This window comes from Xyrauchen texanus, chromosome 1 (assembly GCF_025860055.1).
Source record: "Xyrauchen texanus isolate HMW12.3.18 chromosome 1, RBS_HiC_50CHRs, whole genome shotgun sequence".
NCBI lineage: Eukaryota > Metazoa > Chordata > Actinopteri > Cypriniformes > Catostomidae > Xyrauchen > Xyrauchen texanus.
In genome coordinates, this window is record NC_068276.1 from 27,107,698 (window position 1) to 27,133,563 (window position 25,866).

The window sequence follows — 25,866 nt, forward strand, 5'->3', positions numbered from 1 at the left end:
CCAACTTTGCACAACTTGATGCATAAATTTTTCTTGTTTAAGCATGTCCAGCAGAGTACTGCTTCATTTCATAAAGTGCTCATCCTTGATACACATGCAAACATAACTTTTATAGTGCAGTCTAAAAGTCAGTGAAGCACATTTTGTCCATCGAAATGTCTAGTCAAATACATTAAAACTTCAAAACCCAAGTTTATTTAAGAATCTACAGAGTTAGCAAAGTTGCCTTGAGAAACCGCTTACTATGAATGTGATACAGGCTTGTTATCTCCTCGGAGATAAAATTACACCAGAAATCAAACAGTCAGTGACGAAAATGGCTCATAAGTACTGTAAATAATTAACTTTTTCAAAGTGCAAATAAATAGCAAGTCAATACAAAGGAAAAGTAATTCTCTGTGTTTGAAGTGTTTAGTTCTGGCAACAGTAGTGGCACTCAGGAATGGGAAGCAAATGGTCCTGAGAGCAGTAGCTTTGGATCATATGGCCCAAAAACACTTACTCTTTCTTTACATAAACACATGCAGAAATCCAATCATTTAACTTTTGTGCGAAGCAAAAATAAAAATATGGGCCGTTTAATTTTTCTTCATCCTTTTGGTGTGTTTCTAGGAGTATTTGGATGTGAAGGCAAAATAAATGAACATAATAGGCCTAAAAGTTTGAGGAACTTGAAGTAACAAGTTCATAGACTGCGCTGAGGTACTGTACCGTTGAAGGCCACAAGGCTGCATGCACCTGCGTATCCGATATTACCAACCAAAATTATATTTGGAGTATTGTGGATTACTTTGCACAAGATTGCACGAGTACACATCTGCAATTCAGTATGGTTTCATGATGCTAATGTTTCAGTTATTGATGGAACCATATAATCCACAACATACTAATAGTACAGAGTTAATGTTTGTTAGAACTTTGAGTCAGCAGACTCTTTGCAAACTAGAAAACAAATCAGAGTATCTACTCCATGAGATCAACCCCAAGAAGCCATGATGGCCTCCAACTACATACTCATTGGCAACTTCAAAAAAGATAGCAGTAGTTCTCATGGAGGAACCTCTATCAAATCGTGGTTGATAAGTGCCAGGGTATTTGCTACTTTTATTCAGCTTGTCTTTAATTCAAATAGTATTTATGCTGTATTATAGCTTCCCACATCCTTCCCAAAGTTGTAATAGTCAAGCTCCTGGATGGCCACCTCAGAGAGCTTAGTTAGGTTCGGTGCATCGTTATTTTCCATATTCTCTGGTGCTGCGAAATTGAAGTTCTCATCCTCAAAGTCCTCATGGGACTCCATATCAGGTGGAGCATCTGTTTAAAAAAATAAAAAAGGGAGCATCTGTTTAAAAAAATAAAAAAAGCATTACAAAATATGTTTTATATATTTCAATAGACACTTCTTAACCCTTGTGTGACCTTCAGGAAATTTTTTTTGTCTTTTTCATTTAGTGTTAATGCCAACAGCATAAACTTAGCCAAAGGTGTGTATTTTGGGTGGAATTTTGATATTTCAACCTCAGATCCTATAATACATCTACACATGTGTACGCAAATTAGTTACACTCAGAACCTTAACCCTTGTGTGCCTGTAAAAAAAAAAAAGTTCCAAGAGGACAGAAATGTCCATGTCAAAACACTGCCATAATAATAATATTATTTTCCACTTTCAATTAGTTAATTGTTTTAACCAACATCAGCCCTTATCACAACTACCAAATATACATTTTCAGGATTTTAACCCTTTAAATAGCAGTTTGTTTACATAATGACACTGTTGTTTTTTTTTTTATACACATATTTCTCAATACAAACATACAAAACACACCCACGCAATTTTAGATGCATCATTTATTTAATTGGCCTGCAGTGCTCTATAATACAGAAAATAGGAAAAATTTATGACTTTTGCATTAACAAAGCCACAATTATCAACATTTAAATAACAAATGAAAAAGACCAAAATGTCCCCAAGTTCGCACAAGGGTTAAAGACAAAAATGTCCTTATTGAAACCCATTAAACTGCAATATTTGATCCCTGTGCCATTAAAGTATATAATCATGAATTCAATAATATTATACTTTTATTCTGGACCCCTGGCTTCAAAATTTAAAATGTTTCCACCAGATTTTCTCATGCTTAGCCTATGGAGCAAGTACATGCTTTTTTTTCCTATTTTATGTTTGCTGTATTATAGAGCATTGCAGGCCAATTAAATAAATGATGCAGCTAAAATTCTGTGGGGTTGTTGTTATGGATGTCAGAGTGTGTTTTTTATGGGTGTATTGAGAAAACAACAGTTGCATTATGTAAACAAACTGGCCCTGAAAATGAATGAATATCTGGAAGTTATGATCAGGACTGATGTTGGTTTAAAAAGTTAACTAATTGAAAGTGGAAAATAATATTAATATATACTATTTTTATGGCAGTTTTTTGACGTGGATATTTTTGTCATCCAAGGACCTCCGAGTAACTTTTTTAAATTGGCGCACAAGGGTTAAATTGCAAATTACAAGATTGAGAATTATATGGATAAACTGGCATGTTAGATACAATGCTGTCCCTTTCTTCTCACCTTGTCCATCTGGAGAGACATCCATTCCATGTTTAACTTTCATGTGTCTGCTGAGATTTCCCTTCAGATTAAATTTACTGGAACAATATGCACATTTGAAGGGTTTACTGCCAGCATGGAGATGCATGTGGCCCAGGAGGTTGTACATTCGGTTAAATGACTTTCCACATACCTGTGGAAAATAAATCAAGTAGTTGGATGAATCGAACAAAAAGCACTCTGCAACACCATTATGCAAATAATAATCTAGACACCTGGAGTTTAAAATTAACTCACATTCATGGCATGAAAAAAGTCTGGGTGTTTTACCTTGCACTTGAAGGGTTTCACAGGCAGGTGTACGATCATGTGAGTTTTTAGGGTCTGTTTCTGGACAAAAGATTTGAAGCACACGTGACACTGGAAGGGCCGGACACTGGCGTGGATTAGCATATGCCTCTTCAGGTTTGCAGACAATGTAAATTCTCGTGAACATACATCACATTTAAATCCCTTCGTTCCCTAATGGAATGAAAAAACACAACATCTCAATAAAAGATATTGGGCTGGAAGAGAAAATGGAGGGATGATAAAAGAGAGAAGACCTTCTCTAGTTAGTTGGTGACTGAGGGTGAGAGAAAGTTTGGGGGTGGAATACAGTGGTGGAAAGATGGATGAGAAAGAGGTTGCAGAATTGGTAAGAGGGGGAAAATAAAAGGTGAGGGAGAAAGAAAGAAAGAATTAAGGCAGAGAAATGGAGTAAAAGGTGCATCAGTTAAAAACTAAATGTACTTTCAATAAGGAATTTGAACCTAGACAATGCCACAAACTAATCAAATGCTAAAATAGAAACGCAAACAATTCTAACAGGAAATTCTTTAAATTTATCTCACTTGGACTTAATAGTGAATGGTTGACTGTTTTTCAGAAAATCAGTACAATTTAGCATTATCTTCATGTGTTATGTTAAGCAATTAGTACAAGGTTTGGATCACAGCCCCACTAGACCCTGATTACAAAAAACCCATAACACCCCCCACACATAGTGAAAAGCCACTTATACTATTGTGGTTGTGACAATTTCTTTAAAATAGGATAATTTCAAGAATTATTATAAAATTAGGACAGTTGTGTTTTAGTAGGCTAACATTAGATGGCTGCAAAATGTAGCCCAGGACCTGACAGTCCCTGGTAGTCTGAGGCACTGGCCCCACTCTTGATCTTGATCAGTACCATGGTATAGTAATGGTATCAAATGGTAATACTGTATCACTTTTAAATATACTGTGGTATTAAATAATCATCACCACATACAATAGTATTTACAAGGTACTTTGAGTTAGTCCAAAGGATATTATGTATTACTATCGTACAGTACATGTCTTAAGAACATGTTATTACTATGGCACCATGTCAAAAAACATGGATATGACCATGGAAAGAGTATATATAAAAAAAAGAAGAAAAAAAAAAAAAAAGAGTAATAATGTGGTACCATTTCCATGAAACATGTACATTTTTGTAACCATTAAAAAAAGCCTTTAACACCAAACTAGTGTCTTAAAATTGTTTTTGAATGGGTTTAAATTTGGTATGAAGCACAGCCAAACATTAAAAAATGTTTGATACCCTAAAGAGACAGCATAACCTTGGGCGATACAAAGAGTAAAATGTTAAATAAAAGCAATGTTGTCGAAAAACATGAAAATGTGTTATTTTGGGCCCTAATAAAAATTATTATTATTTATAATTATAATATAATTATTATTATTTGGGCCATAAAAAAACACCTTGTTTTCAAAACAGCTTTCCGAATATGCCTGTCTACTTTTGATCGAACAAGCAGATAGTCCCATCCCCAACTCACACCATTGGTCGATTCAGTGTTGTTTTGTAGAGCTGGCGAGCTCGCTCAAAACAAATAGAGGTATTTTTATAGTGCCACAGAAACTGTTTACAGTTTGAGACAATTAACCAACGAATGGCTTATAGTTGTTGCTGCATATTAAGCTGGAATAGAAAGTATTAAAACTGAAAACACCTTCAGCTTTAAAGAAAAGGGTGATTTATCCAAAATATAGTGATAGGAACACATTCATGATTTGTGCCATGTTGAGATCACATGACCACCTGAATATTACCAGAGACTATTTAGAAGAGATGGGCCACTTCTATTAAAATTATTGAGAGAAATTGGAATGCACAATGACTAACATATGTAGAAAAGGATGTCACACTTTACAGGTAAAAGAGCCAATCTCCTTTTAGACACTTCCACTGCCTGTCAATAAACTCAAGAACATTCATGCGCATTAGCTATACAAGCCAGGAAATATATATATATATATATATATATATATATATATATATATATATATATATATATATTTTTTTTTTTTTTACGTGATTGAGCTAAAGAAGCACAATTTATGATACCAGTGTTATCAGATTTTACTGCTGATTTTAAATATGTGCTTTGATCGTAATCTTGACTAAACATTTTGGAGATTTCTGCCTTTTCCTCATTCAAGTACTGTAGATACAAGCTGTACTTGTATGCCGGTTGTTTACGATGTATATGATGCATTTTTCAATGACATAGTTAAATGTGAACTTTAGTTTTTTGTGATGTTTCAGCACAGCATAAACTAATTTACAGAGTACACCTTTAAATTTAAATTGGAATGTGCAGTGAATCACAGTTGAACAACTGGATTCACTGGACAACATGCAGGATACACAGTTGAACCAGAACACTAATATTCTTTTTACCTTTGAAGCATGGGCCTGAGGCTTGTTTGTCTTGTGTGTGAGGGAGTGTTGACGTAGCTGATGCAGCTGATGAAATTGCAGGCCACACTGACTGCAGGAGAAGGAGCGCTGCGTTTGGTGCTTTAGCATGTGGTTTTGCAGCTGGCTCCGGTAGGCAAAAGACTTGTTGCACTGACTGCACTGGAAAGTGGAAGGTCCTTGGTGGCTCACCTGGTGACGCTTCAGGTGGGCATAGGTGGGAAATTCCATGCCGCACTGCGAGCAGACATGGCATCTCCCTCGTTCATGCTTAACTTCATGAGCACGGAGTTCACTGGGGTAGGCAAACCCACGACGACAAAAACGGCAGCTGTAGGGCTTAACATCGGTGTGCTGCAACATGTGGCGCTTCAAGTGGCTAGTTTGGGTAAAACCCTTCTTGCACACAGTGCACTTGTGTGGCCGCGTGCCCTGGTGCGTCAGCAGGTGTGTCTGTAGGTGACTAGGTTGTTTGAAGAGTTTGCCACAGTGTGGACATGCATGTGGCTTGATGCCATTATGGCCCAGTATGTGCGTGACCAGATTGTACTTGGAGGTGTATGACTTCTCACACATGCGGCACTTCCAGCGCTTGAGGCCCTCGCCAACGTCCACGCAGTACGACTCGTTGATCTGGATGTTGATGTCCAGTCGGTCAATACGGCGGCCGCGGGGTGCCTCCCCTTCCACAGGCTCTCCCCAGAACATCCCCTCGCTATTCTCGTCAAAGTCCCCAACACCTTCCATCTCCCCGCCCTCATAGCCAACCTCACTGGCCTGAAAGTAGCTGCTAATTTCCTCACCACCACTTCCAGCTTTCCCCATGTTGTTTCTTCTATTGTCCCCATCCTCTGCAACTTCCTCTATTCCTTTTTCATGTGTGTGATCCCTGTTGTGTGAAGGCACCTCGTGAGGTGCGTGTGTGTGGGCATGGTGGTGAGGGTGTAAATGAGGATTGGGAGGAGGGTGTGTAATCTTAGGGTCTCGAACGCAGGTGGAGCAGCAGTTGTTGAGATGGGGTTTGGGGGGGACCCTATAGCTGGAGGGGTCCACCATCTGCACGCCTTCTCTGGATACCATGTTGTTCATCATGTGATTGCAAGAAGGCAAACCTGGGGTCACAGACTCCCCTTTGATGTGTGATTCTTGTTGCCCTACAAGGGGTTTGCTGTTCTCTGGTGGCCCCTGCCACCTTCTCTCAGCACAGCTGGAGTGCATGTGCCCATCCTCACCCAAATTCTCCCCAAGGTAGTCGCCATTGGCACCTATAAGCTGGTCAGCATACTCATAGTCCATTCTCTCACTTGGTGGAGCTGGGGACTCTTTCAGATCTCCGGTGTAGAAGCCGTTAGGAGCAATAGTGGCACCAAAGACCTCGTTCTGGGAGATGAGTCCCAACACAGCAGCTTGGGCCAAAGACAGGACCACCACTGGGTCTGTCTGTGTCCCTGCGTCCATCTGCTGGTGCATAGCCTCAGAATAACATCTGACCAGCCGCTGTGTTTTCTCCTCCTGTTAGGCACAAACACAGAAACACAATCACTTAGGCCCTGTTTACACCTGGTATTAAGATGCATTTAGGACAATCCAATTACAAGAGGATAAATGTCCACCATTTAAACAACTTTTACAACTGTTTGTAAGAGCAGTCTCTTTTGACCACTTGTGTTTGGATTTCAAGGGGAAGGTCTCTGATTTCCTGATGACAAAGATCAATAATTTTGTCAGCATGATAATAAAAAATAAAAAAAGGAAAAGAAAGTGCTAAAAAATTACACACAGTTTCTCTTAGTTATACTTGAATTTAATCTAAGCACAAACATGTTTAGAGCAGAGCATTGGTTGATTGACAGGTGAATAAGCAGTGCTGCGAATGCATTCAAACAGATGATCGTTTATCAATACAAGCCCGATATTGTGACGGGTTACAGACCACCTCGGTTGTGGTTGAAGGGGACAAATCTCAAAACGTTTTGGACCCCCATTTACACATGTCTTCAGCGTCATACCGCTTCAAACAGATCGCACAACATGCATCGTAATACCAGATTTAAATGGGCATGTGTGCATGGTACAAACAGGGGACACACTGCAGGCAACAGCTCTCCTCAACACTTAACCACTCCACAACAATTAAATGTGAATGCCATAAAGCGTGTTAATCCAGTCAGCACACTCTACTTTTTATATGAGTTCCTGTAGCTCAACTGGAATTGCAACACTAAGATCATGGATTCAATTCCCAGGGATTGGACATACTGATAAAATGTATAGCTTGAATGCACTACAATTTGCTTCAGATAAAAGCATCTGCATACATTTAAATGCACTTGCTTCCTTTTAACAAACTGTCTCCAGCTCACTCATCAAAAGTAATCCACTGATCTTCTATAAACTTAATTTGCAGGTGGTGCTTTTATTGGAGGCTTCCACACTCAAACTCTACTTGAACGTTATGCCAATCATGCCTTAAAAGTGAAATTAATATTGATGATTATGCCGATTGGCGAAGATCATTTGAAAAAGACAACAGTACGAGAAAAGTGTAAGGGGAAGAAAGGGAGCGAGACAGCAGAGAGAAAGTGTGAGTTAATAACAGAGAGAAAAGAGGAGAGGGAGGGGCAAAGAGTGAGACACAGAAAGAATGAGAGAGAAAGAGAGTGAGAGACTGACAGAAAGAAAGAGACTGACAAAATGAAAGACAATGAGTGCATGAGAGTGTAAGAGAGACAAAGCACATAGAAGAGACAAGTAGCTGAAATTACAAACACTACGATGAATATTGGAACTGATAAAACAACAACAAAACAAACTAAAGAACATTGCATTGATTGCCTCTTTATATAAAATTAATTGTAAAATAGGTCAAGCCATTTGATGGCACCCAATCGGGCCATCCAGTACAAAACACAAGTGTAGTTTTCACACACACAGAAAAACAGCCTGCCAGACAAACTCTGCATTCTAGCAGTTGCAAGGGAACTCACCACATTTTTCTTGGTCTGTGGTTTCAGGTGTTTGAGAGATCTCATCCTAAGGCACAATCACAGGTTCGAATTCACCTATTGCCCCCTCTCTTGTACACTATGTGTGTTCTAATACAAACACACAGATACTCTCTCTTCTGTGTTTCTCGTACTCTCTCTCTGTTCACTCTGTATGCAAGCTCTCTTTTTCCTCTTTCACTCTTTCTCTCACTCTGCTTCCCCATCCCCCACTCCCCTCTATCTCTCTCTCTCTCTCTCTCTCTCTCTCTCTCTCTCTCTCTTTGGCACAAGCAAGCACACACACCGTCCTCTTTTCCCTCGACCCCTCCCCCTCTCTTTCATTCTCTCTCTCCATTTCGTTCTCTCTGTCCATTGCTCTTACTCTCTCAGACTGTCTCGCACAGACATTCTTTTCTTGCTTACACTTGCAAAACACATTCGAAAACACAAACATTCACGCTTTCAAAAGATTGTGAGCTTAACCATGATGATAAAGGTATTTTGAAATTCCGCATAAGAAATCCAGAATGGAAACCCTTGTTATGCGAATAAACTCAAAAAATCTGCATACATTTTAATGCGCTAGGAGGATGTGGATTTTTTAGAGTTTTGCATTAGTTCAAATGTGCATTAAGGTGATGGAAACGGTTTATTCACAAAACGACCAAGCTCTGTCTTTTCGTTGGGTAAGTCACATCAAGATATTTTATAATACAACACATCATGAATGGTTAAAATACATCAAAGGTGATGGAAACGGTTTATTCACAAAACAATGATGTGTTTTAACCATTCATGATGTGTTATATTCTAAAATATCTTGATATGACTTACCCAACGAAAAGACAGAGCTTGGAAGTTGGCAAAAATTCTATAAACAAAGCCCTTGACATTCGGAAGTGTCCAACACCTAGCTGGTCTTTAAAGTGGGTCCTCAAAATCTGCCAAAACGCTCGGGTATGCAGAGGCTGGCAGCGAATGGGCATTGCATCCATTTCAGCCCTCTTTATATCAGATATAACACTTTTTCTGTGGCCTATCCAGGCAGCATATAATTATTGTACAATCATGACAAGGTGGCAACCTGAAGATAATGCGCATAACGTAGTGGATGGAAACGTGCAACAATTCATATTTTCTTTAGAAACATTTTTAGAAATGCGCTTATTTTTTTTTTTTTAAACCTTTTGATGGAAACCCTGCTACTAAGACATCTATGTTTTTGAAGGAAATTGATGTACGATTGTACAATATGTTATAGTAGAAGTATGACATATTAAATACTTGACCAATGTTGAGGTTTTAAAGGGTTGTTTTGATTGCACAGATTGGAATATGTTTTTGAATACATGTTCTGGTTTGAATGAACAGATGCTTACTATTTCTAACTAGATCTCTTTCTGTGTTGATTCTGTTATTCCTACAAAAAAAGATTACTTTGTATCCTAATAATAAACCTTGTGTCACGAAGGAGTTAAAGAGTATATTGAACATGAAGAAGAGAGTATTTCTCTCTGGGACTAATGAGGAAAAACAGATACATAGGGAAGTTAAAAAGGCAATAACATTTGGTAAAAGTAATTCTAAAAATAAGATTGAGGGTGTGTTTATGCAAGGTAATCTTAGGGCCACCTGGAAGGGAATTAAGAGTATGGCTGCAGTGAATACACTGGTATTGAATCAGCATACTCTAATGGAAAACTATGACAATAATTTCATTTGAAATGATGTTTAATAAATGTTTTGCCTGTTTCGATACATATGCTACAGATGATGAGATGGTAGATTATTCTAATCATTTTAAATTGAAATTGAATCCTTTTAACATATTGAGACAATTGAAGGCCACACCACTTAATAAGGACCCAGGTCCGGACGGTATATTTAGTAGAACACTGAATCACTGTGCTGAACAGCTTAGTGGAGTTCACAATTTACTTTGTCTATCTTGCTTAGATTTAGGGTTGGTACCTGATCTGTGGAAAAGCTCAACTATTGTTCCAATACCTAAAATAATTAAACCAGATTTTTTAATGAATATCGTCCTATTGCCTTGACCTCTTTGGTCATGAAGGCTTTTGAAAAAGAGATCAAAAAGCATATGATGACAGTTACTAGTTCGGCTTTAGATACACTGCAGTTTGCATATCGTGCTGCAAGAGTTGTAGATGATGCAAAACGGGTTCTGTTAAATACTCTTTATCAACATCCGGAAAAAAGTGAGGCACTTGCGTGGCTTTTGTTATTGAAACTTTGAATACTGTTATTTTAGGGAAAAATCTTATTAGTCAGTTACATTTTAATCATGGTTTAGTGTCATGAGTTATGAACTTTTTAATGGATAGGCAACAAATGGTTAGGGTTAATGGGGTTTTATCACTTCAATAGAATCACCAGAAGGTTCTCCAATCTTTTTTATATTTTACACTAATGATTGTCAGAGTTTACAAGGTAACAGTTATCTGGTAAATTATGCGGATGATACTGTTCTTCTTTCCTTGCTTTCACATTCAGACCAGGATTATGGTCCGGCTCTACACGATTTTATCCCTTGGTGTAATAGTATGAAACTAGACTTGAATGTCTCAAAGACTAAAGAGATGGTTATCAATTTTAGTACGAAAACACTTTCACTTCAACCTGTGATTATGTGAATGTAGTAGAGTAATACAAGTATTTAGGGACAATTTTTGATAACATGAAGTTTGATAAAACTACTGATACCATTATTAAAAAAATTACACCAAAGATTGTTTTGTATTGAGGCAGCTTAATTCCTTTAAATGTACAGAGACCCATTCTTAGGTATTTTTATAATTAATTTGTTGAAAGTATTGTCATATTCTTTCATATGCTGGTTTTCTTCATTGTCTATGAAGAAAAAAGTCATCTGCAAGGTATTGTAAACATGTGTTCAAAAATTATGGGTGGATTCTTTACGTAGTCTTACATTTTATTATGAACAGCAAGCATTGAGGATGGTGCATAAAATAATGGAAGAGAGCACACACCCTTTGAACCCAAGGACAATAAGGTGTTCCACAAAACGTTACAAATTTACTTTTGTGCCTGTAGCAATTAGTTTATGTAATAAACACAACTTTTTTCCCTCTATATTTTTTATGTATTTTGAGTATTTGTATGTATGTGTATTAAGTGTTGTCTATATATGTGAAGCACCATGACAGTCTGAATGAAATGCCCCATGGGGATTAATTAAACTCTAAACTATAAACTATTCTTGAAACATGAGCAGAACCAATGGCTACATTTACATGCACCCTCATAATGCGATTACAACACGATTAGGGCAATACTGCGATTAAATTGTTTCTCATGTAAACGGAATATTGCGATTATGATATTGCCATTATGCTAATAATCAGAGTAATGGGGAATCGCGTGGCTCTATGTGAGGGTCGGACGTGTGAACGGCGAGCTCTGCACACTTTGCTAGTTTTTGATTCTTTCTGTGTTATATACCGGTGAGATTCAATACACCCTGCTATATAAATGTTCTAAGAGGTCACACCTCCGAGACAGTTCTGTGAATGAATCTACACATTCTTTGTATTTATTTTGCCTATTGGCTGTAGTTTGCTTTATACATTATTTTCTGTTATGTAATTCTGTCTAAAACATTTGTATAGAAACACCGGACTAGAGCAATCTGATGGCAAAAATTGTCGCAGGGGCTCTCGTAGGCGTGCATGGACCGTTTGAGTTTAGAGCGATGGACGCCAGTTCGCGCTGTCATGTGTGGGGTTAATGCGCACATTTTTCTTTTTTCTGTTGTTCAGGGGAAGTTCAGGGTTTGATTGTTGCATTAATGGGGAATGTGGTCTTTATAATTTTATTTTTGACACACAATCTATTATTTCTAACATGTCAAATGTTATTATGAGCAGATTGTCTCTCTCCGTGTGGAATGTGAATGGGTTGGTGCACCCCATAAAAAGAAGGAATGTTATTTATTTTCTTAAACGATGGAAATATGATAGACTGTTTCTTCAAGAAACACAACTTTCCCCACAGGAAGCTGAAGAATTTGGGAAGATGTGGGGTGGCCATGTTTTCTTTAGTAATGGCTCAAGTAAGAGTCATTACATTGATAAATAAACATCTACAATTCAATTGTCTCAAACAGATTAAAGATAAATTAGGGAGAGTCATTATTGTTTTAACAGAAATTCAGGGGCAAAGGTTGATATTGGCTAATATTTATGCACCTAACGCCGATGATCAGGGCTTTTTAAAGATCTTGAAAGTATGCTGCAAGCCGCTGGCACCCCTCATGATATAATATTGGGAGTAAACTTTAATCTCTTGATGGATTCAATCCTTGATCATAGTGAAACAAAATTGCGTAAGCCCCCTAGAGCAACATTGCTCTTCACAGGATGTGTAAAAATCTTAGTCTTACAGATATTTGGAGACTTTTGAACCCATCTGGTAGGTTTTTTTATCAATCTATAAGATTTATTCTAGGATAGATTTTTTTATATATATCTAAGTCCCTCGTTTTGTCTGTAGTGGATTGCTCAATTGGAAACATCTTTGGGCATTTTATTCCCAGCAAATTTGTCTGATTTAGTTAGAGTTAATTTTGACCCCTTAATTAAAAGGTTTTTAAGCAATGTAGGCAGGTGGGCTTCATTAAATTTATCTATGATTGGGAAGGTTAATGTTATTAATATGAATTGTATTTCAAAATTCAACTACCAGCTACAGTCTCTCCCTGTAGATGTTCCTCTCTTATTCCAAGCAATTTGATAGCATAGCGAAGTCCCAGATTGCATTTCAATAAGTTACATAGGTCAATTGACAAAAGTGGGCTAGGCCTCCCAACATTTTGTTTTATTATTATTATGCATTCGGTCTCAGACATTTGGCTCATTGGTCGCTTCCACCTGAGAGAGCCCCTCCCTGGTTTTGTATCGAACAGGAAGCTCTTTCCCCTATTTCATCGTTGCCAAGTTTTTCTATCAAACTAAATGGAGAAGTTAAGTTACACCCCGTTATCTCACATTTGCACTCGGTAGGACAAAAGTGTCTAGAGTGTTTAATTCAGACATTTATTTAAATGTTGCCTCGAGCATGTGGCAGGCAGAAGATGGAGACACAATCCATGTTTTTTTGGGGGTGTGTTAAGATCCAAGAATTTTGGTTGAAAGTACAGAGTTGTATGTGTGACATTTTGAGCACTCAAATGTTACTTTGTTCCAGACCCTGTATTTTGGGTGATGGGGCAGTAATACATTTGGGGGATAATCACATAAAAAATTGGGTTCTGTCCAGTCTCATGATCGGCAGGCAAATAATTTTAAGGGATGGAAGTCGGATGGAGCGCCCTCTTTTTTGGAGTGGTTTGTGGAAATGGGGAGGGTGGCTGCTTTCGAGGAAGGGGTAAGTAGAAGGCTGGGGTTTTGGGACTTATTTGTTAAGAAATGGGGCCATTTTTTTTGTTTCTTTGGGGGACTCTCGGGGAGGGGATGTGGAGAGTGTAGTTTAGTTTATGTATGTTTATTATATTTTCTTTTTGGTTGTGTGTGTGTGTGTGTGTGTGTGTGTGTGTGTGTGTGTGTGTGTGTGTGTTATTATGTGGGACCACAGGGGTGTTTGTTGGCTGTCAGGGTGGGGTTGGTGAATGGGGAGCGATATTAGTGTGGTTTCAATGCGAAATGTTGATTCATTGCATATGTGTTGGGTTTTTCTTTGTGGTGTATTAATCAATAAACATTATTACAAAATAATCAGAGTAATGATAATCGCAGTAAGATATGTGGAGTACTCCTATTTTAATCGCTTTATACTTGCATGTAAATGCTTTAATGGCATTTCTTCCACTCTGACCAAAGTGCGGCTGTGTCAGTGGTTCAGACGCATGAAGTTACGCTCAAGCACAAGTTCAAACACATCGAGAAACAAAAGCTGCACTTCTCGGCTTTATGCAAAACGGCAGTTTTTGCATTGTTTTCGAGCAGTGTTGCGCCCCAATCTACAGTGCCGCCACAGCAAAAGAAAACATTTTCCCGAGTTGTGAATGTCTGTTTGCAGTCTGAATTGAATGTTGGGGAGATAATAAGTACATATGCCACAAAATAATGGAAAGGAAACACGTTTTTTAACTGAGTTTGTTATTTTTAGTGAATCAAAACAGAAAGAGCAACCAGTGTAGTCCAACAAACAAATGAATCTAATGAACCAATTATTTTTAGTAAATCAAATCAGACTCTACATCTAGTGTAGTTGCAAATATTTTTTTTTGTATAAATCGTTAAAAAAAGACTCACAAACTGAGTGATTAATTTTCCTTATGCCAAGCTGTACATATTTTTTTTTATATTATTTTATAAAAAAGCATTAACATCACATTTCTCAGCGAATAATCAGAGTAATGGCAAGTAGCATGAAAACTGAATTGAAGAGGTTTTCCCAAATAAGGTAATCATCTTAATCTAATTATTCCTTGTACTCTGATTATTGCAATAATCAGAGTATTGGTATACATGTAAAAGTAGCCAATTTCTGTGCAAAGCACAGAGCACAATTGCCACATCATCTCTGCTTGTGGTTCATCAATTACGACCATTGTTAATAAAAGGTTAAAATATCTATATGTACATATTATTAATGTGTGTGGGCTTTATATTAAACCTTATTCTTACATTAATGAGTAGTTATTGAGCTAATATTGATTTTTAAGGGATATAATAACAGTGGATATACATCCATAGAAAATGGCTGAGAGAGAGCAGGATTGTGAAAGAAGAGAAAATGGAGGGATGAGGGAGGAGAAGAGAAGCCTTTGCCAGTGAGGAGAGATAGAGAGAGGGGAGGGAGGAATTGTGAGAGAGCAAATGGTGAGTGAGGGAAAGAGAGTGAGAGCAAATGGACAGAGCAATTGAGGGAGAGAGGGGAGGAGATAAAGAGAACAGGAGAGGGAGGGGCAAGAGTGCAAGAGAGACAAACAGAGAGAAAAAGAAAAAAGAGAAAGGGAGAGTGAGAAGGGAAGAGGAAAGAGAGAAAGATTTATAAAAGAGGAAAGAGTAAAGAATAGAAAGAGGGAATGGCACTGAATAGGAGCGAGGGAGGAAAACCTTAAATGTTGTAAAAAAAAACAAAAAAACAAAAGGAAACCTAGAAAAAGGAATTCAAGTCATTTTGAGTGTGTGTGTGGTAGGGGGAAGTAAAAGGAACAAATGAAAAAGAAAGAGAAAAAAAAGAGAAAGTATAGGGGAAGGGCATGAAGAGAGAAAGAACAAGAAAGAGAGAACGAGAGAGAGAGAGAGAGAGAGTCTTGAATCAAAATCAAGCCTCCATAAGAAAGTCTACCTCAGTAATATCTTCTGATAAAATAAAGCTAAATTAAGGAAATGATAAAGGTATACAGCAAAGACCATCACTTGACAGGGCTCCAGACCAACATATGAAAGTAGTGGCACCAGCACCTGATTTGGTAACATATGCGCTGCTTCATTTCACCTTTGCAGTGTTTGGTGTTTCCCATAAACAGAAACTTATGGGTGCATACTGTACGTAATCAATAAGAGTGAGGCAATTTTGTAGCCACATTAATGCAAGCAAAATTTAAAAGCTTTTCACAAACACTGTTAAGTGCCATGTTTGTTTGCGGGCAGGTTAGGTAGTCACGTAAAACTACAACGTGGCCACATAAACCAAATTCCTGATTTCATACTTGGTTTCTATAGGCCTCACTGAAATTCAAATAATCAATGCACTCTCCACCCTAAGGTGCTGAAGTGTCAGTAGCTGATCAGTGCTGTAAGGTCACAGGTTCTTACCCAGAAACTGTGAGCTGCTGAGATCACTATCTTGCAGAATTTCATTTGTACCCTATAGAAAAACAATGCTCCAGGATACCTGTCAATTGGTGTCTTGTAAATCACTTCGTTTGTAAATCGTTTGAAGCGCACTGCCAAAAAACAACTAAATAATTCAACCAAAACGAGAACAGACTGCTGACAAATCTGTCCTAGAGAGCTTTAAGGAATAGTTCACCCTAAAAAAAAAACTCTTGTCATTATTTACTCACCTTAATTTTGTTCCAAACCAGTATGAATTTCTTTTTTTCTGCAGAACACAAAAGGATATATTTTAAAGAATGTTGCAATCGCCAATTTCCATACAATAGCAGTTGATAGTGACTCACTTTAAAGCTTAAACAACTACCCATAAGTGTCATAAAAGTAGTCCATAGCTGGAAAATATTTCACATTTTTTAAGCCCAATTAAACACATTTTTTTTTTTTAGAATTGCAAGTTTCGTCATGCGTATTATCTAGAGCAGGGGTCGGGAACTTATGGCTCGTCAGGTGTCCCATCATTCACCAACACATGATAATTTAAAACTTTCTAGAGATCATTTTCCAGCAGAAAGTGTGGGTGCAATTGCCAAGCTTGAAGTCAGTTACACTGTTTTGATTTCCTTTCTCGTGAATTTGTCATACAGCCTACTCCTGGTGAACAAAGTTTGAAATTAACACCCGCAAAATGCGGATTTTGTATTTTGCTGTTTTCCAGCCACTGTGGAGGGACACCTGTAAGACTTCTTGGAGTGATACATGACAAGAAATTAGACACGAAGACGTGTGTTTGACGAAACATGTGATTATATTTTGAAGAACAGATGAAAGAAAAGCCGCCGATGCACGTCTGATTTGATATGTGTGCACTGCTGCTCACGAGTGCAATGAAAGCGTTTCTCCAAAATACGCACATGCATTGAGTTCTGGGCCTCGTTTAGCAGTTAAGAATATTTTCTATGAGCGATTTTACGAACGTCCGTTATTTTTGTGTGCCCCCAGGTTGTGATATACTGTAGTAACTGCCACCCGCCAAATGCGACGAGGCTCAATCCAGTTCACAAGCTTCTCGTCCAAATCCAGGTATTTCATGTGCGAGTTATTTTGCTCATCTACCCGCAATAGGCGGCGACATGATGTTAGACACAAAACACGCTTGAAGAAACGTTATTATATAAAAACAGACAAAGGCCATAATTTCTTGTGTCGAATTTGCTGTTTGTTTAGAGGTGTGCAACGGGACCCTGTCTAATGGAACACTGTTTGCAAGAATAATGTCATCGATGAGAATGCTGCAAATGATCTCCAATCATCTCAGGAGGTGCTGTGAGTTTCGTGCTGAGTGACTCAAGCCAGGTCTCCTAAGCAACCAAATTGGCCCAGTAGCTAGGGAGGGTAGAGTCAAATGGGGTAACCTTCTTGTGGTCGCGATTAGTGGTTTTTGGTCTCAATGGGGCGCATGGTAAGTTGTGCGTGGATAGCAGAGAGTAGCAAGAGCCTCCACATGCTGAGTTTCCACATTGTCATGCACAACGAGCCACGTGATAAGATGTGCGGATTGATGTCTCAGAAGCAACTGGGACTTGTCCTCCGCCACCCGGATTGAGGTGAGTAACCGTGCCACCACGAGGACCAACCTAGTAGTGGGAATTGGGCATTACAAAAAAAAAAAAACCAGCCTGTCTGGCACCAACAATCATCCATGCGATTATCTAATCAGCCAATCCTGTGGCAGCAGTGCAGTGCATAAAATCCTGCAGATACGGGTTAGTAGCTTCAGTTAATGTTCACATCAACCATCAGAATGGGGAAAATGTGATCTCAGTGATTTGGACCATGGCATGATTTTTGGCGTCAGATGGGCTGGTTTGAGTATTTCTGTAACTGTTGATCTCCTGGGATTTTCACGCACAACAGTCTCTATAATTTACTCCGAATGGTGCCAAAAACAAAAAACATCCAGTGAGCGGCAGTTCTGCAGATGGAAATGCCTTGTTGATGAGAGAATGGCCAGACTGATTCGAACCTATGAAGTCTATGGTAAATGCTGATGACAAATGGAGCTTTTTTCATTAGTGCAATTTGAATTTAGAAATATAATAGTTTTTTGAGTTTCAATAAATAATTTTTAAAGCTAAATTAATAAAGCTAAAATATTCACTGACTCTCAGCAGGGGGTTGACGATATAACCGGATATTGCGATTTTTTTTAGGCGATTACCGTCAAAATATTTTTTACATATCACCCAGCCCAAAAGGGGAGTGAACTTTTTCACGAACAATTGTAAAATGAAGTAATTTTATGGAAACCCGCACAAACACGTACTCAATTCCATATTGTAACATGGAACAATTGTTGCATATTTGTTTGTTTTTGAGTAGTCTATGGGCATAATACATATATTATTTTATTGAAAAACTTTTTGAAAATAGTAAATTATTCGTTTGTGCTATGGCACTTTTGAAAAAAAGCAAACAAAAATGTAAAAAAAAAAATATTGATCCTTAGTGAAAAAAGGTTCCCTGATCTAGAGGGGGTCTTGTCATGATGGAGCAGCTAAATTACCCTAAATGAATAAAAGAACTTGAACATTGATTTGGTTTATTAAATGCTGCCAGAAGACGCCGTAGAATGAGTGCAACATCTCATATCACGAGGGCTGAATGACTGCTATGCCAATAGGCCACCAGCTTCTGTACACCTGCGAACGCCCACACCCAAAACTGTTCTGGCAGAATGTGAGGACCCACTTTAACATCCAGCTTTGGGTTAAACACTTCCATAGGTCAAGGGCTATGTTTGAAGAATTGTGTGCAAAGGTCGGACCTTTCGTTGGGCCAGTCACATCGAGCTATCCCACACCCATAACAAGTGCACAAATGGTCAGTACACATCATTGTTTTGCAAATACCATCAGCTTAATGAGTATTTTGACATATGTAAAACTCTAGTAAATCCACCTCTGCTTAGCACACAAGCATAACGCAAATTTTAAGAGTTTGTGCATTTCAAGCATTTCCATTAAGGTTTTCTTGAGTACAAATTTAAAATTTTAATAAAAGTAATTAGATGGAAACTCAGCACGTGACTTGAGCATACAAGTCTCATGAATGCATTCAATCAATTACTACGTTTACATGGACACCTGATAGTGGCTTTTTGCGACGCTTGTGTATATAATAAACATAGGATATGAGAAAGACTTTGCGATTTTATTCTCCGTTGCTTCGCTTGGCTTTTCGAGTTGTTTGTTTGAGTGTTTGTTTCCTTCACTTTCTATCGCGACCTGTAGCTGAATTGCTCTACAATAGTGGGCTTTCCCTCTTATGTAAAACTCTGGGATTCCCCCAATGTACCAGCACATAAACACGGACATGAGGGACTGTCGATATTTTCTTTTGTTGTTTATAAATGATATAGTATATAATGCATGTGATTTTCACACTGTACTCCCAGAAATGTTCAATTCTTTTGACTGTGTTGACTGTTGTTGGGCACCGTCCGATGACATTTGTTATCTGGTCTGTTCACACACATGCGCATTCCCTGAAAACATGCAAGACGCTTCTGCACTAACATGGCCACAAGCTGCATTTTCCGGGTGTGTGCCTGACCAAACGTCATGACATCATAACATGACAATAAGGTTTGTGTTCCACAGAACAGGTCTGGAATGACATAAAGGTAAATATCGATATTCCTTTAAAACATGGCGTCCTAAGAACATATCACCCCATTGTTACAGTAGCATTTCATTAATACATTAATACAATAAAGATTACCAGTTTTCAACAACTGTGGTATTGGTTTCAAGTTTTACAAAACAAAATTAATATGCTAATTTTCCTGTGCAATTTTTTTGTAATCTCAAACTAACAAATAGTATAGCTAATATAAATCTTGGTCACATGCAAACAAATGCCATTTTGGACTGACTACTAAAAAAGGAAGAGATGAAGGGGCCCAAGTAGCTCAGCAAGCACAGATGCTGACTACCACGCCTAGAGTCGCAAGCTCAAATCCAGGACGTGCCAAGTGACTCCAGTCAGGCTTCCTAAACAACCAATTGGCCCGGCTACTAGGATGAGTAGAGTCACATTGGGTTAACCTCCTCGTGGTTGCTATAATGTGGTTCTCGCTATCGGTGGGGTGCGTGGCGAGTTGTGTGTGGATGCCGCGGAGAATAGCGTGAAGCCTCCACAAGCGCTAGGTCTCAGCGGTAATGCGCTTAACAAACCGCATGATAAGATGTGCGGATTGACTGTCTCAGACGTGGAGGCAACTGAGATTCATCCTCCACCACCCAGATTGAGGCGAATCACTATGCCACCACGAGGACCTAGAGTGCATTGGAAATTGGGAATGCCAAATTGAGGAGAAAAAAAAATAGAAGAGACTTAAAGGGTTTTCAGAATACAGCACAGTTATAGCAGGTAGCTGGAGTAATACCCAGATATGTGACATGATTCATTGGACTATGCATATCTAGGTCAATCAAGCCTAATGCTGTGCTATACAGACATCACATGATAAGGTCACATTAGAATGACACAAGATAACCATTATCATAAAATGCTATTACATATGGAAAGGAATTCAAAAAATAACGATTACAGCTAAGACAAGTTTAAACTGCATCTATAGCCTACTATTTGTCATCTTATGAAGTACACACTTTACTATTACTTACAAACAAGTGTCCATTATTCTCATAAGAAACTCACCACATGTTATACTTCCATTACACACATACATTTTCATCAGGAATACTAAGAGCAAAGTACAAAATTAAAGGAACAGTTCACCCAAAATTGGAAATTCTCTCATCATTTACTTACCCTTAATTAATCTTACTTTGGGAACACAAACAAAGATACTTTGAGGGAGATATGATATGAATATATCCACACAAGTCAAATGGGTTTAAACTTTCAAGCTCAAAAAAGGACATAAAGGCAGCATAAAGGTGATCCGTAGAATTGTAGTAGTTTAATCTATGTCTTCTGAAGCAATCCATTTGGTCCTAGGTAATAAATGGACCAAATGCAACTCCTTTTTCACTATAAATCTTGCAATCTACAGTCTCCTTGATGCGATCGTGATTTGAAACTAGGTAACACTTCTTCACGCTTTATCAAAATATCTTAGTTTGTTCCGCAGTGGAAAGTCATAGGAGTTTGAGATGGCATAAGGGTCAGTAAATGGTGAGAATGATTATTCTTGGGTGAACTATTCCCAAGAATAATCTATAATCTATAATAAACTAGCAAGCAGAAAAATATGCAGGACTTGAGCTAGCATACATCCCAATCAAAGCACTCCCAAAAGATCTATATTTATAAAAGCTGGACTGTCAGATTTGCGAATGTTAGATTGGTGATAAAGACCACAAAAGCCATTATCATCTTCAGCATCTATAGATACCTGGGGCCAGTTGCACCAGCTATACGCAAGTTACAACTTATTCTAATTGTGGCATAAATGGGCAATAAGTGACAATTTATGCAACACTAAATATTTGAGCGTTGCCCCATTAAACATAAGTAGACCTATGTATAAACTAAATATTAATGGAAGCCTCAGACCAGGAGGATGAAATAAAAAAGCAGACACATTTTATGACATCAATGAGCTCATGTTTTGGTTGACAGGCTTCAATCCTTTCGACATATATGATGATGTTGCATTACAATTGTTTACATTTCGGGAGAAAACACTACGTAAAAAACGTACTTCTTCAGCATGAAACCAATTTTACGGTGCACTTTCCTGTGTATGCTGCACGGGGACAAGTTTCAACATATACAAAATATATCAGATATTAAAATGAAAACATTTCTTCTTTTTCAGCCTGTTGTATAAGAATGTATTTATTTATTATCCCTTATTTATTTTAGACACAGTTATTGAATATTGTTATTTATATGTGTAATGTATTTCAGTGGGATATAATTTATTACAGCTGACAGTTATGTGACTAAACAAGCTTTGAACATCAACTGTTACAAGATCAAACTGAAATTCAAGGCTTTTCAACACTTCTGTGTACAATTTAGATCAATACAATTAAACGTCATATTATGCGACTACGCATCACTTTACGGAGAGCTTATGAGTTGCTATTAGTTAAGTCTTGCCTTAAGGACAGGTGGTGCAACCAAATTAAGCACTGAATTAGTTACAAACTAACTAGAATTTACTAAGCCCTTAGTGTGAACTTTATGTCTCAACTTAAGTGAGACCTTACGCACAGCTGGTGCAACCCTACCCAGATGGTTACACAAACACTGACTGTTATTGGGAAGTTCGTGGTAAAGTTGAAAGGGCTTGCTGATTCTACAGCATGAAAAACTCATTTGGTAAATGTTTACTGCTTCATAGACCGTCTTGCGCAGTTTCAAAGGTAAATATTACATAGCCTAAATGGTAATTCCTCAGATTCAAAAAACAATGTGTTTGAATATATGCACTTAAACTTGCAAATCCAAAAGATATACGGGGAATTAATGTAATTTTGGAATTTCAATATAATTATGTTATCAGATATAAAATCAGCAATATACGTTTACATGGCTGACTGTCCACACTGTTATTTTCCATCCTGACCCAGCCCATTTCTCTGGATGGACATCAGATTTTTATAATTTTATAATATAACACAGTGTGACCGATAAAATCTTTAACATGTCTCTTTAATGATGAAACATACTTGTAAAAGTATGTTTTATTTTTCAAATGTTTCAAAGCCGATATTTCACCGAATTATAGAAATGACCCAGCTGCCACAATTAATTAATCCTAAAAATGGTCAATTATAGCAGTCCATAAAGTAGGTCTACCCATGATGCATTACAATTTCTCATTTAATTTTCTATTTAACGTATGTTAAAGTTTTACCAATTTGAAATATGCCCATTGCTCACTTTACGATTTACTAAAAATTTGAAAAACAACTTTGTTTTTTGTATGCTTCTGAGAGGGCCAATGCATTGTGGAGGAATGACCCAGCTGTAATTGTAATCTCTATTACTTTTTATTAATTGTTCGAATCTACAACATAGCCTTCAAGAGTCAGGTTCTCAATAGCATGCCTTTAACAAGGAGAATGTATGCTAGCAAAACCCATATAAGTCAACAAATCAGAGATGTGTGATGATGCACCTGACGTGCGGTCAATAACAAATCACAGTATTTCACCGTGCGAGTTATAAAAGGGGTAGTTCATCCAAAAATGAAAATTCTATCATTATTTACTCACCCTCATGCCATACCAGATGTATATGACATTCTATCTTCTGCTGAACACAAATTAAAGATTTTTAGATGCACCAAAATGCACATAAAGGCAGCATATAAGTAATCCATGAGACTCCAGTGGATGTCTTCTGAAGAGATATGATAGGTTTGGCTGAGAAACAAATCAATATTTGAGTACTTTTTGTACTAAAAAAGTCAAATTTCACATTGTTTTCTTTTGTTTTTGGCAATTCGCATTCGTCAAGCAGGAGAAAGCATAAATATTATAGTAAAAAGTGACTTAAATATTTTGACTTTCTTGTAGATTACTTTTATGCTGCCTTTGTGTGCATTTGGGACATTCTGAGTTTTGTTCACCAATCACTTGCATTATTTGGACCTACAGAGCTGAGATATTCTTCATTTGTGTTCTGCAGAAGAAATAAAGTCTCACACACATCTGGGAAGGCATGATGAGGGTAAGCAGTAAATGATAATGAATTTTCATTTTTGGGTGAACGATATCTTTAATGCAAATGTTTTAAACTCCATATCCAATGTTTAAAGTATCCCTTCCGCAACGAGTCCCTTAAACTACACCACGAGAATCCCATACAAAACAACTAGCCAACGAGCTACACCTTAAACCACATTATGTAACAACAACAACAGCTACATATGGTCCTTGTAAACAGTTTTGAGAGGAAGCGAAAAACTTCAGAGGCAAACTTTGATCCAGACTGCATTGCGATGATGCCTTATGGGCCTGTCTTAAGTTTTCCGAGCTAGGCTAGCTGGAGAGAGCGAGTGTGGCCTGCTCTATTCGCTCATGCGGCTCTCTCACTCCCTCCATTCCCCTCCCGACGCCATCTGTTTGTGCCACGAGAGAATGTGGAAGTAAAGAGAAAAGGCGACATTTTGGCTCTGTAAAATGACCCAGATACTGGATCTCTCCCTCGGAAATACGAGCGCAAATCGTAATGCAGATGTCAGATGAAAAGCGGAAATATAAATATCAGCATCCAGTTCAGAGTGCACAATATTTTGGGGTCCAGTTATAAAGAAATCGGCGAGTTTCGCTGGGATAGACAGTGGGACAGCCGGGTTTTTCGGCGGCTAGTCGATTTGCTTCGTTTTCTGTTTGTATGGCAATAATTAACAGACAGTTGCTGGACTTACCACGCTCCAAAAGTCGGGTGTGTACGTAGAAAACACTTTGGACGGCTTGAATGTCGCTTTTTAGTTTGAATTGTTGCTGGGTCTCTGGTTCTCTGTGTTCGGCAGGAAGGAAGGAAGAAGGGAATGAGAGAAAGAGTGACGTGAACGAATAAACAGCCCGGGCTCCTCCTCGCTGTCAGAAGTAAAAAATGAAGCAAGTGGCCACAAAAATATATGCATATTTACTTTGGATTTGGTGCAAATATTCGCAACACAAGCAATGCAATTCGTTTACAAATATGACAGGATTTGAGAAGTATGACCCAATGAAGTGACATGCATTTTAAAGCACGGTAAATATATAATTTAAGCATAAAACAGTATAGGTGTTTAGTCATCTGTATTCAACGTGCACTTTTGTTTTGGGTCATTTATATACATTAGAGGAATTATACAAATAATGGCCGTTAGGGGCCGCTATTGTTTTACGAGCTTTATGTGTGTGCAAGTCTAGAACAAACTGGGTAGTTTCTTGCACTCAACTGAAGAGGTCACCCTGTCATTATCTATTCTGAATGAACTCCATGTAAGGTAGACGTCTTCTATTTAGCGATGACAACGTGCGCGTTTTCACCATCAGAGAGCGTGACCATGCGTGACGGTCAACTAGCATGCTACGACAGTAAGTCACCGTTTGCGGATACAATACAAATTAATAAGGATAGCCGTAAACAGACACATACGTGTCGCAAAATTGTCATCGAATCGTAGTAAACTCCACTTATTGTTCATTCCAAAATGATTGCTTAATATTAAACATAATCTGGGCAATTCACTAAGCAATGAGCTGTTTCCTCACAAAGGCAGTTTATTCAAAGTACTAAAACAAACTCCTCCATTGACATCCACTAAAAAAAAAAAAAAAAAACCCTCTTGCATTATCTCTTATGTTAGGTCAGTTCAGTTCAGTTCTGGGTGATTTGATTCCCATTCGCTGGAGTAAATTACAATACATTAGTTACGTGAATGGGGAAAAAAGGCATAATTTATTTTTCACTTGTTTTGTCACAGGTGTACTGCATCTGTCATGGACCGAAATGCACAGACATAGGTGGTCATGGGGTGTTCTTTGGGAAAGTGCACCATACTGGGTTTGTCTGGTCTAATTCTTTTATCACATGGTATGGAAAGAGAGAGAGGAGTGGAGAAAAGTTCAACAGAATTATATAGAATGGAGATCATAAAAACAATATTCCGTATTGGCACAAACAACATATTTCTCCTCCTTGGGCAATTTTAGATGGGAATT

At 38.0% G+C, this 25,866-nt stretch overlaps 1 protein-coding gene across 1 annotated transcript; it reads right to left on the reverse strand.

Annotated features, from left to right (window-relative positions):
- Window positions 1-138: 138 nt before the first annotated feature.
- Window positions 139-24,678, reverse strand: LOC127644171 (zinc finger protein 710-like). Its single transcript, XM_052127258.1, has 6 exons — window positions 24,579-24,678; window positions 16,393-16,430; window positions 5,332-6,861; window positions 2,890-3,081; window positions 2,581-2,752; window positions 139-1,314 (listed from the first exon to the last, which is right to left on the reverse strand). The coding sequence occupies exons 3-6, from the start codon at window positions 6,817-6,819 to the stop codon at window positions 1,136-1,138; spliced, it is 2,031 nt and encodes a 676-aa protein (XP_051983218.1). The 5' UTR covers window positions 6,820-6,861; window positions 16,393-16,430; window positions 24,579-24,678; the 3' UTR covers window positions 139-1,135.
- Window positions 24,679-25,866: the final 1,188 nt, after the last annotated feature.

Bases quoted from the DNA above. Each gene is read 5' to 3' on its own strand.
- LOC127644171 (XM_052127258.1), bottom strand. From the start codon at position 6,819: ATGCACCAGCAGATGGACGCAGGGACACAGACAGACCCAGTGGTGGTC. The intron at 3,082-5,331 runs GTAAAAAGAATA...TCATTCCATTAG, and splicing joins CTCAGGCCCATGCTTCAAAG to GGAACGAAGGGATTTAAATG. The intron at 2,753-2,889 runs GTAAAACACCCA...TATTTTCCACAG, and splicing joins TGAAACCCTTCAAGTGCAAG to GTATGTGGAAAGTCATTTAA.